General features: G+C 41.5%; 1 protein-coding gene across 8 annotated transcripts in view; it reads right to left on the reverse strand.

The window, feature by feature from the left end:
* Window positions 1-17312, reverse strand: part of SEMA4D (semaphorin 4D) — a 149368-nt gene that overhangs the window by 10840 nt on the left and 121216 nt on the right. For 5 of the 8 annotated variants that reach the window (XM_089491145.1, XM_089491125.1, XM_089491153.1 and 2 more), the window contains 2 exons: window positions 14998-15041; window positions 10401-12871 (listed from right to left, as the gene is read on the reverse strand). In XM_089491145.1, the coding sequence (XP_089347271.1) occupies window positions 11952-12871; window positions 14998-15041 (964 nt within the window). In that variant the 3' untranslated portion in view covers window positions 10401-11951. Of the gene's footprint in view, window positions 1-9913; window positions 10121-10400; window positions 12872-14997; window positions 15042-17312 lie in introns of those variants that run through there. The other 3 variants (XM_089491163.1, XM_089491170.1, XM_089491178.1) reach the window with 2 other exon arrangements.

Here is a 17312-nt window from a genome sequence, read left to right on the forward strand (position 1 = left end):
GCAATTTTAGTTTTGATGGAAATTGCCCATCCCTAAAAGATGTATTGATAATCCGGTGTAACATTGAAGTTACCACCGGTCCCCCCTGAGCCGCCAGCCATGAGGGACAGGGATCGAGAGAGCAGGTCGTCTTCCTAACACTCCCAAGGATCCTGTCCACATCCTCGGTACTCACAGACTCAAAGTGATCCAGCTTAACCAAGTCCACGGAGGCTCTGGGCACCTCTATTCTGGTCTCTGCTGTAATACTGGCGTCCAGACCTTCGCTTATCCGAGAGATTTTATCCGCGAAGAAGTTGTTAAATTGGTCACAGCAGGCCTTAGAAGGTTCAAGGATCTGGTTCGGGGCAGGAGGGAGCTGAGTTAGCTCCCTCACAACCCAGAACAACTCTGCCGGACGCGACTCCGCGGACGCGACACGTGCACCATAGAACGAATTCTTAGCTGCATGTATCGCCTCTCTGTAGTCCTTCAAGAGATGGTCTAGGAGAGTCTGGTCGGATAAGCGCTGGTGTTTCCACCAGCGGTGCTCTAGTCGTCGCAGAACCCGCTTCCTTGCCCGGAGATCTTCCGTATACCAGGGCTTTCTTTTGGAAGCAGGTCTGAGAGGGCGCTTGGGAGCGATACTGTGTATAGCCCTAGAAAGATTGATATCCCAGATATCAATCAGGGCATCAACAGAGTCGCCGTCGGTTCCAACCGTATACCCCTCTAGGGCTTCTTGGAACCTTTTTGGTTCCATCAGCCTTCGAGGGTGGACCATTTTAATAGGTCCACCACCCCCGGGGAGGATCTGGGTAGAAGCCTTGATTTTTGCCTCCACCAGGAAATGATCCGTCCATGACAAGGGGGAAATATTTGATATTTCCGCCCACGGAATTTCCATGTCCGTACAAAAGACCAAATCGAGTGTGTTACCCGCAGAATGCGTAGGCCCTGAGACCAGTTGTGACAGGCCCATGGCTGTCATGGTCTCCATGAATTCCCGAGCTGCACCGGATGGAACATAGTTGGCCGCGAGGGAGATGTTGAAGTTTCCCAGGACTAATAGCCTGGGGGACTCCAGCATCAACTCCGAGACCAACTGTGTCAGCTCGTTAAGGGAGTCTGTTAGCGCACGGGGTGGCCGATAGACCAACAGAATCCCTAGACTGTCTCTGGCCTTCAGGGTCAGGTAAATACACTCAATATAGGAAGTTTGACGCACATGGTTCCTGGCTAGAGACAAGGTGTTCTTATGCACCAAGGCAACACCCCCTCCCCGCCCACCTAACCTGGTCTGGTCCTTCACTGAGTACCCGGCAGGTAGGGCCTGAGCCCATACAGCTTCTCCCTCAGGCCCAAGCCAGGTCTCAGTAATGCAAGCTAGGTCACAGTTGTTATCCTCCAACAGATCATATATTATATGGGTTTTGTTCTTAATAGACCTGGCATTGCACAGGAGCAGAGACAGGGTTTGTGGTACGGTTGGAGCGACCCTCAGGTCTCTTTGGTTAGAAGAGGGACAGGAAGGCGGGATAGATATTAAGCATCGATCTCGCCTTCCCCTGTAACGCTGGTCCACTCTCCTACCGCCATACCTCCCCTTGCCCCACACTACCTCAATAGGAGCCCCGTCCATACAACAAGAGTTACCCTCTACCTCCCCAGCCAAAACATTCCCCAAGTCCATACCCTCCCCCTCCCCCTGTAGCACCGTGGAAAGGGCAGAGAGAAGACACTTCAGTCATTCTCTGCCCCGTTCGGCACAGGAACAACATCCCTGCCCTCAGACTGCCGCTGAAATGGTAAAGGCACAGGCACAAACAGAGAAGCCTCAGCTTGGCTTGGAGCTGGCTGGTGGTAATGCAGCAGGGCAGAAGAAGCCTCAGAGGCCTTGGCCCCGCCCCCTGTCCAAGTTCCTTGCCTCAGCTGCTGCCCAGATGGTAAAGGCACAGGCACAAACACAAAAAGCCTCAGCTTGGCTTGGAGCTGGCTGGTGGTAATGCAGCAGGGCAGAAGAAGCCTCAGAGGCCTTGGCCCCGCCCCCTGTCCAAGTTCCTTGCCTCAGCTGCTGCCCAGATGGCAAAGGCACAGGCACAAACACAGAAGCCTCAGCTTGGCTGTCAAAATTTAGATAAATTCTATTATTTCAGTGGGTCAGCTCTAGTTGGGACTAACAAGGAGGTTCAGTCTTAGGCATTGGGCACCATGTGTACAATTAAACATCTACTTTGGTCATACAGGTTGAGTCTTTCTTATCTGGAGTTCTGAAATATTCCCAAATCCAAAACTGGCCGCATGGGTGGCTGAGATTGTAACAACTTTCTTGTTTCATGCACAAATGTATTAAAAATATTTGTATAAAATTACCTCCTGGCTATGTGTACAAGGCGTATAAAACATTAATTTTGTGTTCAGACTTGGGTCCCATCTCCAAGATATCTCATGTAAATGCAACCATTTCAAAATCCAAGCATTTGGTCCCAAGGGTTTTGGATAAATAAGGGAGACTCAGCCTGTAATTCCCTGATGAGGAATGTGGCTGGTACCTCCAAGATTCAGGTTGGTAGAGCCATTCTTTTCATTGATCAGCATGCAATGACTGCCTCAGGCAGCGGAAGCTGGAAGGTAATTACAAGAGCATGCCACCCACAATTCTTCCTGAATTTTTAGGATATAAAACTACATATTACTTGTCTTAGGACCTCCAACCTGCATGTTGCTTCAGGTACTGGTTGCTAAAGAAGGCTTCAACTGCTGCTGTAGTCTACTTCTGTATATGAACCTGGGAGTGGGTATCTTGTCTTTTAACACGGACAATAAAATGCCTTGTGCCAGCCCTGGCCCCAAATCTAGTATTATCTCTCAGAATAAATATTACACCATAGAAGCTTTTCCTCTCTGGCGATGCAGAAGGGGGTGAACTCCAGTGCTGTGAAAATAATTTGGTGGCTCTAAAATGAGCAATTATATGCAGGCCTTGATTTCTGCAAGAGGAGCCACAGATCAGCAGGTGCTGATTTTGAGTCTCTGTTCTCAAGGAATTCCAAAAGGCTGATGAAATGGGACCAGCTTTGCCTGAGCAATACCGATTCCTTCTCAGCAAGGCATGTTCATCGGTATTATCATCATTGTTGCTTGCTTCATATTTACCAGGGGAAGGTCAATTCAACAAAGCTTTAATTTCCTGAATTGCCCCCTGAATTATTTTCCAATCCTCTCATAAGACGGTGATGCCCAGATTCCTGATGTCTGATGTATGCTTAAGTTCCCGTACAGAAGTGTCCAAATATTTTGTGCAATTCAGAACACTTGCAATTCAGTTCAATGTTGTGGAAGTGGAGCTGCACATTGTTCAAGTAGATGCATATCAATTGCACTTTGGGGTGTACATTTAATTTTGCAACACTGTCATTTATCACAAGAGTTTCATAGCCCAACCAATGCACTATTTGGGCAAGAGTTTACTGAGCTTTCTTCCTCCCTTTTGCCTCTGCTAACACCTGTTCACTAACACAGATACACAAGCGATGGGGAGTAGATTGAACAACACTTTGTCTCCTACTATTTGTCCTGTACTCCTCTGGCAGTGGCAGAGACTGAGCCCAAGAAGAGAAGGCAGGTAGGCGAACAGGGACTGATGCTTCCTTCCACCATTACTACTCACCTGCAGGTTTGATGAAAACAGTGGAAACCAAAGCAAGGAGTAGCACTTGTAGCGGAAGCCAATTGATGGCAGGCAGAGATTTATTTTATTCTTTTAGGGGTAGGCAATTGTGTGAAAGCCAGGAGCCAAGTTGTCCCAGACCCATCTGTTGATCATATCCCTCACAGCAAGCCCAAGTACCTTATTTTTCCTTTGCAGTCTTTTGCGAAATAGTGATAGAAAGCGATATCACACTGCTTCCTGCTGAAAAGGACCTCAGAGGGCCAAAACAGAGGCATTGGGGGGGTAACAGAGTTCAGGAGAGCTTGTGGGAGTAGGGTAGGGGTATTTTGGGGGGAAAGGGGTGTTTTACATGTTTGGGGGGGGTCCTGTGTGATTTGGAAGCAAACATTGCCCCAGAGTCATGCCAATTTTAAAAGAAATTTAGAAAAAACATCTGTATGTGGGTTTAACAGTTAAAATTAATTAGTAGTAAAAGAAAATTTACACTATCATTTTAAGGAAGCATAGGCACGTTACAGACCGCCCAAAAGCAGGCGGTCTGGCGCCAGCTCCATTAGCTGCGGCAAGAAGCCCCAGCAGCCAGACTGCGAGGTTTCCCGGCGCAGCTAAAAAGGAGCACCGAAATGGCACTCCTTTTTGGCCCCCAGAAGTGGTGCCGTGAGGCGTGCACTTGCGGCCTCACTTCCACCGCACCACGTCTGGATGCTGTGTGTCCAAGACGTAAATATGGCAGCACCCATGTGGACAGGCGCTGCCATTTAGTACGCGCTCTGCGTGTCCTAGGGAAAAGGGCGGTTAGGAAGGTGAGAACCTTCCTAACACTAGCACGCCCCTTCATAACCCTAGGACACGCAGAGCACGTACTAAATGGCAGTGTAACCCGCCACAGTTTCTTTGTTGTTGTTATTAGCTACCCACAAGTTGATCTGGACTTATAGTTACCCTATAGAGGAGACATTTCCAAGACTTCCTATCCTCCATTACTCTGCTCAAGTTCTGAAAATTCATGCCTGTGATCTTCCTGATTGAGTCCATCCATCTGGCATGTGGCCTTCCTCTCCTTCTACCCTCTAACTTTCCAAGCATTACTGTCTTTTCTAGGGATCTGTGCCTTCTCATTATATGGCAAAAGTACAACAGCCTCAATTTATTATGTTGGCTACCAATGATATTTCAGACTTGATCTGTTCCAGGATATGTTTGCCTTTTTAGGTATCTACAGTATCCTAAGCACTCTTATTCACATCTCAAATGAGTTGATTTTGTGTCTGTATATAGTGCTGGGGAAGACAATGACTTCACTTTTCAGGATCTTTTCTAGTCCATTCATTTTTACCTTTCTGTTTTAGCTTGGTTTTTTCCCTCTATTTAATTTATATGTATTATATACGAAGAAAGAATGTGTGCTAATAAAAGTATATTTTAAAAATTGAGAGGCAGGCTTGGGGAGGCTGGTAGGGGGCTTCCAGAGCCATAAAAATAGGGCCTAGGGGTTACAGGTAGGCAGCAGACCTCTCTGTGCCCACATGTAGCCAGTATTCAAAGTTTCTAACGAACAGTGGCATCCTGGATCTCTACAGGGTTGGATCAGTCCCATGTCTTAGCACAAACAGGTAGCATAACTGTTTCTTGTTCCTCTTGCTGTCACTCAGAACTAGCCTTGCCTGTTTTTCAACAATGGGACCCAGTTTTGACAACTCTCCTTTCAACTCCAGCTCACCACATTTCAGCAATATTCCTGTTCCCATCTGGATGGGTTTGCATAGATGCTTCCTGCAGGTCCAGGTTAGTGGCTTGGGTGCATGTATGTATCTCTTCTATAAAAAATGGCAAGATCCAGTGACAAAACTACCAACTAAACAAAGTTGTACCAGCCTGTACAACTATGCTGATGACATACAAAGACTTAGGACAAGCTCTTCTTTCTTAATATTTTCTGAAACCTGTAGCTCCTCATGCAAATTATTGCCTAAACAAAAGTCAGGATCATTTCATATGAACAAGCTTCAGGCAGATTGGTGTTACATATCTTCATTTCCAATTCAATTCATGTCAAGGGAAATCCTTTTCTTTTACCTTTAATAGGCTACAACAACAGATTTTCAGCTGAAAATTGCAATGGAAATTCATTCTTGTCTTAATTTTTTGGGTCCTATAAAATGGGGTTGGATGTGTTTAAATCATTTCTGAAGGCTTGCAGGAATGACAACTGACCTTGGCAAGAGTGAGAGTAAGAAACTCTACAGGCTATTGTTGCTTTATATGGCACATGGGCCAAATTTCCCCCATGCCTGACTGAGGTTGTCTTCAGAAATGCTACCTATTACCTGATTTCTAATGTGCAGAGCTACATAGGATACGGCCGTTTCAGTGCTTGCACTGAGACTGTGGAATACATTTCATAAAAATAAACGTCAAGCTCCTTCATTAGCAGAAGTCCAGGCACTAAGGTTTGCTGTTATGGGAAGGCATTTAGTTGTATGTTTTAATCCAATGTTATAATTTTATTATTATGTGTGCAGTGATTACATTGCTGTTTTATTGTGCCCTTACCCATTTTATTTTTATGTTCACGTTAAGTCAACTTGTGGGTGGCTATAACCATTTTAGATCAAGCACTACCATTATTATGAGTATTTGTTTGTAAATGAGGAGTGGACCTATTTTACCTAGCTTTATGTATACCTAGCAACATAAGCAATAAGAAACCCCTTTACTGAACTGCTAAGATGTGTGATGGGACACTAGTAAGAATGGCAGATATGCATTAGGACTGCTGCATATCATACACTGATATGAAATGCACACTGATGTATATCTGACACCTTACTAACTCTGCTATGTAATAATAAAATAGCAGATATCTACTGGATGTTACACTGGATGTTCATACTTATGAAGATGTAAAGGCCCCCAACAGGCTTCTGGCATTTATTTATAAGTACATTCATATCACACTCTTCAATCCTGACATTATCAGTTGAACTTGCTGATGTCTGGTTGGATTCAGGATGTAAAAAGCTAGCAGTGACAACAAAAAACAAGTGAAAGAAAGTAGTCAAGATCCTAATGGTCACACATAGTATAAGAGTTCTGCCTGTAGAAACTTGCTATGTGTCCCATCACCAGCTCCTGAAATCATTGAGGTGCTATGACAGCTGCATCCAACAGCTATTCCGGGGGGAGGGGGGAATGGGATGAGATGAAGTGGAGACTGGAAATGAATTTGCAGACCAAAGACATCTTCTGTCAGGATCTGCAAGGATTCTCTGGAGATCTCGACAGATAATGTCATCAATCCATGTCATGCAGTGTTCCCAGAGGCTGAAGTTTCTACAGTCTCCTCTACTCTCTATCAGCAGTGAAATAGTAATTGAGGACAGCTATCACAGTGAGACATATATGATTAAATCCACTTAAAATATTGCTATGATCAAAGAATGTGAAGGAATTTATTGGAATAAGTATCTCAGAGTGAGCTTAGATACTTTGTTTTTCCATTCATACAGGTAGTCCTAGCAGTCACCAGACAAAGGTTTGTGTAGACAAATGTAGACTATTGTGTATATATCCTGAAAGCACTATGATTGGCACTCAGCCTTCATGATCAAAACAGCTGCGGAGAGCACCTTGAAATGTCTGGAGCTGCAATCCAGATCCTTGGTACACTTATTGTGTTTATTTGGATCAGGACTATGCTGAGCTGCCAAGTATTTTGCAATGCTGAGTTATGAAATTCAGATGATTGAAGGAAGAGTCTTGGTTCTTTTTGTTCTAAATGAGACTTTATAGAAAGGGTGAAAATTTTACAAGCCTCTTATTGTGTGGAAAGTGTTACATTATATATGGGACAGATATACATTGTAGTAGGGCTTTACAGCAAGAATTATCCACAAATTGTAATCTACCAGTGGAAAACTGCTGGCAAACAGACAAAGAATTTCCCTTTCTGTACTAGTAGTATTGAAAGAAATAGCCATGTGAGTCTGTTTTAGCATAAAAAGACACAAAGGAATTCAGCAATATATCTGGACTAAATGGGTGAAAGAAATTTCTACCATAAACTTTGGTGGTCTGCAAGTTTACACTAGAAATATTGTTTCTCCTCATAAATCTCAAATTTGCTACTAGATTCCAGAATAGAATACACAGGTAGTCTAAATCCAAAAAGATCTCAACAGGGATGGTGTTTCTCCTTGGGTCTCCCTCACCCTGAGGTTATACCTTTTGGGTTACAATGCCCAGAATCCTCCAGCCAAAATACCATTGGTCACATTGGCTGAGGATTGCGGGATTTGTAATTTCCAAATATAGCCTTTTCGCTCTAGTTCTTCCTGAATGGATAGGATGAATTACTGACAACGTGCAGTTGGCAGTCAAGAACAGTATTATTTTTTGTAATCTGATTATGTGGATAACTAGCAGGACAGAGTCATAGCAGCACCTGACCCTTTAGCTATAACAAATCCCATAATGTACTAAGTGGCCACACAGACAGTTCTTACCAAAGTACTTACAGTGTCAAAGCCTTTGCCCTAAATAGAAGATGCACACCAAGCACTAGAATAGCACATTAATTATTTTGTACAGTTAGAAAATCTACTCAGCCCACCAGAGTGTTCTAAAAGTGCCTGTTCATCAAAGAATTCAGTTACAACAACTGAGACACATCAAGGACAGAAAATGTACACATCTCTGTACCAGAATATTTAACTAGATTATTAGTCTAGATTACATATGTATATATACACAAACATAAAATAAGACTTGAAAGGGACAAGGGGACACTCTGTAGAACAATTCATAGAAACATATCGTTGGAAGAGTCCACAAATACCACCCAATCCAGTCCCTTGCCATTTGTGAACACATAAATAAAACATTTGATCATCTTTTTGCTGCCCAGTTTACTAGGCCAATTGCTGATTTGTCCAAAGCAGGGGTAGGCAACCTGCGGCCCGCGGGCCGGATGCGGCCCAGCGAGGCCTTGGGACCGGCCCCAGCCTGGTCCTGCCGCTGATTGCCGCCGGGGCCTTTGGCCTCTCGTGCACAGGGGCAAGAGGGGCAATTGTCTATAGACGCCTCAGAAACATGCATTTATATTTAAAAAAATTAAAAATCAGCAATTTTTTGTGTGTGCCCTCCACTTTTTTAAAAAAAAGTGTCCACTATTTGACAATGTTGTCCTACATCTGCCCCCCCAGTTGTCTGAGGGACAGCAACCCGGCCCCCGGCTCAAAAAGGTTGCCTACCCCTGGTCCAAAGAATCCATCTCTTCTTGGAGTTTGCACCCATCTTCCTTTCTTCCCAAGTGCCTTTGGGGGAAACAAACACTTTGTCCATTGGCCAAAGGAAGAAAAGTCACCAACTGCTATTTAACAAGAATCAGAGCAAGGGAGGATCATCTTAAACTGGACAGAAATGCAGCTGCTTTGTTCTGGCACTGAAGAAGTGACTTTCTCTCCTTTCCCCATTCCCTGTGTCTTGTCTTTTAAATTTGTAAGTCTGATGGGATAGCTCTTGTGCCCCTATTTAAATGAACCACTTTGGGAGGTAACAACTAGAATTTATTTGAGGACTTATGCTGCCATAACAATCCATTACATTTGCAATAAGGAGCTACTTGGAGCAGTGCATAGCAGCAGCAGGTGGAGAACAGCAGATTAAGTCATATTGCTCAAAAGAGAAAGCTACACTGTTGGCAGAAAAAGTTTTGCTTTTGAGAAGAGACAGATTTTTCTTCCATTCCTTCCTTCCACTTGCAGCCAGCAGCAGTAGCTGCTGGTTATTTCTATTCTGCCTTTTCTGAGACTCAAAGCAGTTTACAACAAATTAAAAACAATAGAACAATCTCAAACCATCAACTCCTGCTGCCACTGTCACCTATGCTATCATAGTTACACTATCAAAACATGATAATGGTCAATAATTCCCTGAAAAGTGGATAACAAATGCAGCAAAGAAGTAATTGGACTGCTTTCACTGCACATATGCTTATTTTTAGCTAATTTGTACTAAAAAGAACTTGTTATTTTAATAAACTACAGATGAAGGCTTGTTCACAGTAGCTGCTACTTAAGTAGTAGGGCAGAATGGGGTAGAATTGGGGGCAAAATATGACTTGGCCTATATTTTGATCTTGGAAAGATGTGTATTTTATGGCACTCAAAAATGCTTACAGTCAGAAAGGCAGAGCTAAACTTTGGTGAGTATAACCAACAACATGGCAGTGTCCAGCAGAGAGATGGCCTTCTGACTTACCTGTGGCTTGACAGAAGAGGAGGAAGGAGCTATGGGCATTCACATGCTGGACCTGGTCCCTTAAGAAAGGTGGCATCAACATGACTGTGGCAAAATCTGTGCTAGACCAAACATCAGGCTGGGGACTGATTGGTGAAGGAGACGGATCACTTCCAACACAGGACAAAGAGGAAGTACCAGTAGGAGGAAAAGCTACAGAAGATGAAGCTGTGACAGAAAGGGATAGGGAAAGGAAAAGAGGAGGAGAAGAAGAAGAGGGTACTAAGGAAAAAGTAGTAAGAAACACTTCACATGTCAAAGAAATAATGTGCAAAGGAGGAAATAAAAAAGAGAAAACAGTGAACGTCAATAAAAATAAATTCTATCAGCTCCCTCTTATCTTCATTATTAAATCAAGAAATCATAACTGCTTAGGTTTTAATGAGAGAAAACTATCAAGTCTAAAAGTCTTGTTCTATAAAGACAATACGTTATCATTTGCTCAGTAATTAGGATGGAATACAATTAATTTCAGTATTTATTTCATCAGTTTTCATGTATATATACATACATACATACACACACACAATTAAAAATAGAAAAATAAAAGCAAAATGGATCATACAAAATATAAAACTGTTTGCAAGAATCTCTAGGTTGGGTTGGCGAAGATTTCAACAGAAACGAAGAAAAAGTCTCAGGACATATTGCCTACTGAACAATGAACATCTTCCCTATTTCTAATCCCTCTATTTCTTACACAGAGCAAGAGAGACACACACAAGACAGTGAGATAACAAGTATTAAAACTGTACAGCACAAAGGAATTTTACAGGCAAAATAGTGCTGTTGTGAATCACATTGAGTACAGAGTCCCAGGACAGAGAATGTGGTCCAGGACTGGGACAGCTCCCATCTATTTCTGGTTTCCTTCTCCCATCGCCTTTTAAAAACATTGGTGGATATTGTGAAGAAAATGTGAAAATATTTGGCAAAGCTGGTTATTTGTGGTGGGTGGGTGGGCAGGCCAATTGCTTTTCAACTGTGAAAGAATGTGAAAAATAGATCACACCCACAACAGTCTCTTTCAGGATGCCCAATAAAATGCTTGCCAACTTCTACATTGTATCTGCAAGACACAAGCTTCTCACAATGATGTAGTTCTGTGACTGTTTACTTGCAATAATCCACTATTGTTTTAAAAAACTTATAAAATCCAATTAATGTGGCAGTGTCCAACTTCTTTTTAAAAATATCTCTGTTGTAAAGCAAAGTCTCCCACAACAATAACCAAAAATGAACATTAAGCACTCAAAAATGATTACCACCTTGACACCTCTAAAAGGAAAAAAGCATTTAACCAATGCATATCCCTGAGAACCTTAAGCAAATCTAGCCAGATTTGTACCAATATACATCATTATCTAATAAACTAACACTAACATGTGTTTTTTTAAGTTCAACATTTCTTTAACCAGTAAAATCTACCAGACAAAATACAACTACTGCATTACATTAAGCATTAGAAATCACTAGATGCAAAGAAATGTCCCAATCCGGACAAAAAGGCTATAATTTACCAATCTGATAAACTAAATATCATTTCCAATTTGGAATTAAACTGAAATTAGATTTTTAATGGCAGTTAAGTATGCACAGCCTGGAGCTATTTAAATCCTTTTTGGCATGGCTCTGCATTAAAGAGTTAATTTTTACCTCCTAAGAAAAAGAGAAATTAATTACAATAATATGTGCGAGTGTTAAATCATCCTCAAAAGGTGGGCTGAGGGGGAAGAGTGTAGAAAATCACAATGCGAAATCATAACTGGCCATTTTTTTTTAAAAAAAAAGGTAAGACAAAAACATAAAAAAGTAAAAATGTAACAGAATGCAAAATTGTTCTCTGCTCTAGGCATGTCTGAAATGACAATGTGTCACCAGTACAAATGCGAACCTGTAGCCCTTTCTGACCCAGTTATCACACTGAAAAGTATGCACTCAAAAAAGAGACAATCCAGTATAACAGTACTTTCATTAGAGAAGGTGGGGACTTTCTCCTTTAATCACCCTCAGCATCTGAGTCAGCAAATTTCAGTTCACATTTAACATCAAAAGGTTTGTCTTTGACTTCTTTGTAAGAATGTGAATGTTCCTCATCGTGTTGAACATGGCCATTCCCACAGTCTGCTTCAGTCTCATAGCCTGTATCATGCGCTGGCTTTGGATGATCTCCACTTTGGGTCATGAGACTGCCTGGCTCCACCAGTGTCTCCTTCACACTTTGCTCACAGTCAGAAAAATCTGTCTTAGGTTTTTTCTTCCCAAGTAACATAGCAGAGCGGAACTTTAGACATTGGTCTGGTAAAAACCCATTGTAACAGTTGTAGGCAAACAGACATAAGAAGAGCACAAAAAAGAACAGAAAAAGAAACATCAAAAGTGAATTATCATTTGACTTCAGAAAGAGGGTCTTCTCAGGGACCTCAGCAAGTGAATTTGAGTGTTCCATTTCAGAGACAGTACTCATTAGGTCAGGGACAATGGGATTTGTTACTATCCTGGATGTTGTGATTGATACAACTGGAGTGGTTGAAGTGTGAGCAGCTGACCCCTCAGTAGCTACGACTGATGTTTTCAGCATTTCCCCGTTACCTTCAGTCCGAGTGGTTGGCTGGGTTGGGCTCAAAGTGGTGTGCTGGACTTTTTTCAGTTCCAAAACATGTTTAGCTAACACCTGTGAGAACTTCTGGTTCTTCACTTTTTCTTCTGACAGGCACTGATAAACACCACTGTCTCCCTCAGACAAATTGAAGATGAGAAGGGCTTTTTCCAGAAGTCGGTACTTGGGACTTTCCACCTTTAACACATCATCCTTGAATTTCCAAACCACCTGGGCCAGGTTGGACTTCTGGGAACATTTCAGCTCTGCAGTACTCCCATGCTTGAAAGTATGCTGCAGAGAATGCTCTCTGACTTTATCTGGAACAGCAAAATAAATGTGAACGAGATCAGAACTGAGTTTTTCAAACTTGGCTGGGAGGCTAATATGCAGAAAAACATCTAGCTCACAGTGAGACCCCAGTTAGCTTGAACAACTATACTTAGAAGGGGTTTGCCATTTCATGTCCTTCCACTGGTGGAAGCTATCTTTTATGACTGTTGGTGGTTTGCTCCCACAGCCTTCACCTCTGATCTGCTCCAGGGATTAGGGGTGGGGGCTTCAAAACCAAGTAGAAGATGGCAAAGGAAGCTGCAGATGGGATCACTGAAAATTACCCTTTCTGACAGATGTCTTCTGCCATTGCAACGATTTCAGCTGGACACCACCCTAAATTTGTGTGTCATAAAGCAGAACTTACAGTGGGTGTGACAAGCTAGTTAGGCTTCCTACACAAATATCTGTGGAACTGGCTAAGTTGCTGTATTTACAGAAGGGAACAGAGAAAAGAAATGTGTGGAATTATCAGACAGGGCTTTGTATGCAGGGAAAAAAAATCTCCATTAACATATGAAGGCTACACCAAGCTTTAATTGTTATGAAGCTGATCAGGATGAAAGACAGCTACACAGATTCCTCCTAGTAAAATGAACGCATGGAATAGGCCATAAAAACCAAGGGGGAAGGGGAAATATCATTAACAGTCCAAAACATATTTTCTCTAAACCACTGCTTTGTACCTAAATTCTATGACAAAAATAAAATAAAATACAGCATTTTAAAATCAGAGATAAGTGATTTAAAATAGCTCTTAATATTGCTGGCACTATGATGAATGAGTAAATATGTAGCCCATTAGAGAAATAGCATCAGTGCACATATACACTGCACAGCAGTGAAATCTGCCCTGTGCAGAATCCAGTTTAACCAAGGACTAAAGCTTGGAAAAATTACTTCTGGGGCCTAGAGACCTTTGCATTTTACAGCCAGCATCGGCAATGGCTATGTTGGCTGACGGATTATGTAAGTTATAGTTCAAAGAAGTGATTTAAACAAGCTCTACCAAGGAAAAGTTGACAAGGATTACTATATCATAGTGTATATGACAATGAGTTCTGGATACACACAAGCATCTAGGGAAGAATATGGGATTTCTACCATAATCTATGTACATTGTTGTTGCTCTGTGCCTTCAAGTCATTTCCAACTTAAGGTGACCTAATGTGAACCTATCATGGGTTTTTCTTGGGAATATTTGTTCAGATAGCATTTGCCTTTGTCATTCTACGAGGCTGAGACAGTATAACTTGGCCAAGATCATCCAGTGGGTTTTCATGGCTGAGTGGAGATTTGAATCCTGGTCTACAGAGTCATAGACACTTAAACCACTACACCATGCTGTAGTGAACAAGGAAAAGCCACTATGACCTAGAATTCCCTCTATTACTGACACATTAGTTTCACCTGCTTGAAGCAACATCCCTGGTTATACAGCATTTGTTCTACTTCAATGCAAGCTCTCTCTCAAATAATCTGCTTTATTTTCAATCAGTTAAATCACATTACATGTTAATACTGATTTTGAAAATCCCATGACAAGGCAAAGATCACTGCCTCTTAACTGCACTGCTCTAAGGACAATTTCCCCAAGTAATTATAAGTTTTTTGTTTGCTGAACTTTGGCTAGAATAATTTTTGCTACAGTCTCTTAAATTTGAATATAGTATGCTTCATTTCCAAAGCCTGGGTTCATAGGGGTGATCCTTGTGCAGAGCTCATGTAAGCATGTGAGATTTATTTCTCACACCTGCTATAATCTGTGTAGAGTGTAAAAAAAATTCTCAAGTGCTGGACTTGGCAGCTCTTTGTTTCATTGCAGTGATTATGTGAATCATTGTGACTTTGTGTATAGCTTTCATTCAGAGGTATCTTGAAAGTGAATGCTGCCCTGCTTGGGAGCTGAGCAGCGGTTCTCACAATATAGTATGCAGACCAAACAGAACAGAAACAAAATAAAACAAAAATTCAGGAACATCTTCTTCTAATAAAAAGTTAAACAGAAAATGGACATCCAAAGTACTATGTAAAAGAACCCAGATGTGCTAATTATAAAATGTCTAAGACATTTATATGGTTATTCAAGCCCCCTGGAGAAAAAAAAACTTACCAGAGCAAGAGGAGGCATCCCCACTGATATTCTGAATCCAATCCCTACAAACAGTAAGGAGGCAATAAAGGAGTCAATTTACTTATCACCGTCTACCTATCCTGACCTCTATGTATGAATCTACCCCACCCTTCCCATCAACAGTAATTCTTTCCTCTAACAGCATGCAAAGTCAGCACTGGTGGCATTCAGCAGTATCTGGAAAAGGATTTACTGGAGAGAGAAAGGGGAAATAGAATATGACAAATGGCAGAGTCTTCTAGATTTTATACCTCTGATGTTGTTTTGATATTTTGGCACGCTATGTGGCCCCTAGAGGGTTGCAGGGCAAAGACAACAATATCATCACCATTGTTGTTGCTGTTGCTGCAGTCCCCTTTCACTAGTTTAAATGAAAGAACAAGCCTCTTGGCTTTTTTTAAAAAAACATGTTGTGATGCAATTTTGGAAGGATGATGTTCAGCAAAGGACTATTGGGAAAATGCTTTGTAAGCATCACAGTGGTTTGGAGCCAGTTAATATGGAAGTCAGTAGCAAAATGGTCCAAACAGATGCTCTCTTTTTAGCAAATTGTAAGAGCCATTACGATGTAAGATCATTTATTTATTTTATTTTATTTTTTAGAGTACTTATACCCCACCCTTCAGCCCTTAAGGCTATCAGAGTGGTTTACAATTATTATTTTAATTAATTTTTAATTTTACATAAAAGACCATGTAATAGGAATATTTGTTAATATTTGTTAAATATTTCATACCGTGGCTTTGCATATTTGTTTGACTGATTGATTTTAAGGTCTGAGGTTACAGAGGAAAGCAAAAATAATTAGTCAAAGCTTAGGAGACAGCCCACAAGCCTTTATGGCTTATAGTTCTAGAGAATTTTCCATAATGGAAGGTTACTGAGGATCTGACTGCTCATGTAGGAAAATGCCTGTTGCAGGTTTTGCTCAAGCTGTTCACAGCAACCAGCCTGTCCCTATGGCGGCCTGGCCTATTGCCCAATCCTTGGGGGCCCTCCAGGAGATCTTGGGGTGGTGGCTCCTTCATAAACAGAGTTTTGAAAAGAGGCTTTTGGGCTACAACTCACAGAATCCCTCAACTAGCATTGTGGCCAGGCTATTCTAAGGGCTGCAATCTAAACATGTAACTTTTTAAAGCTCTGACAACAACTATGGTCTTCACCCAAGCACCACTGTAACCTTAAGAATGGCAAAACAATGAAATGCCTGAAGCCTCTGTCTGTCTGTCTGTCTGTCTGTCTATATGAATTCATTCCCAGTCTGGAGGCCTGGGATGGCCAAAGTCAAACAAAAATTCAGGGATCTGAAACTAAAAAGCTTGTGTCCACATTTCTTCCACCCACTGATTTCAGATTTTCCCCAGCTAGTTCCTGACAGCTGTATACCTTATTAAAGCTCTGTTTAGCAGTGTATCTTCAAAAGTTTTATAGGACAGATTTGTGAAGGTTATGAGTAAGGCTAGATATTACTCCTGTAAAGGTGCAATCAATGTCTTATGCATTTTTTCATGGCAGCTTTTACCAGAACTTGCAATTTGTCCTTTAAAGAAAAATCTGGATCAATTTAAGTAGATTTTGTTGTTTCTCTCTCTCTCTCTCTCTCTCTCAAAGACAAAATGTTTTTATTGCTAAAAAAAACTGCAAAAAATTATGAGTACTGCTGTATCTCATAGATCCCAGCTAACTAAGTTTTCAGGTTATCTTGGAAATAATGAATATGATTTTTAATATCAAAAACACTCCTCTGAAAAAAATAGATCTTTTTTTCCTATTTCATTTTCTACCACTATATTCTGTATTTTTTTCTTCATTATTTATATGATCAACTCACAGATGCATTTTTCTCCCTTATAATTCCTGCTTCTGTCAACTAGCATTGGAAAAAAGGAAGACCAAAGTCCAAAGCATTTAGTATTAATATGCACAGTTGATGTTTTTCAGGAGGAAACTCCGCTTCTTAAGGAATTAAATATTTGCAAACCCAATCAACAGAGATTTTCCTTACAATTTCATTCTGTCAACCAACAGTCAGCTGAAGTCCACAGCAAAGGAAAACAGTAGTGTGCATATGTGGGTGTGCTACGTACACAATAATTATGTCTTTCTTAAGACTGTCAGCTCTCTTCAACCCTTTGCAAAAGTTGGAAATGCTACTTTGGTCAACAATGGCTCACACTGGCCATGATGGCGGAGGAATCTGGGGAGTCGTAGGTTACTGGGTTTTTTTTAAATAATTTTTTCCAACTCTACTTTTTTGAACCCTGGAGGTAGACTGCAGCAGACTGGTTTCAATG

Source organism: Sceloporus occidentalis, unplaced genomic scaffold (genome assembly GCF_023333645.1).
Source record: "Sceloporus occidentalis isolate IW3139 unplaced genomic scaffold, rSceOcc1.0.p SCAF_1, whole genome shotgun sequence".
Lineage (NCBI taxonomy): Eukaryota > Metazoa > Chordata > Lepidosauria > Squamata > Phrynosomatidae > Sceloporus > Sceloporus occidentalis.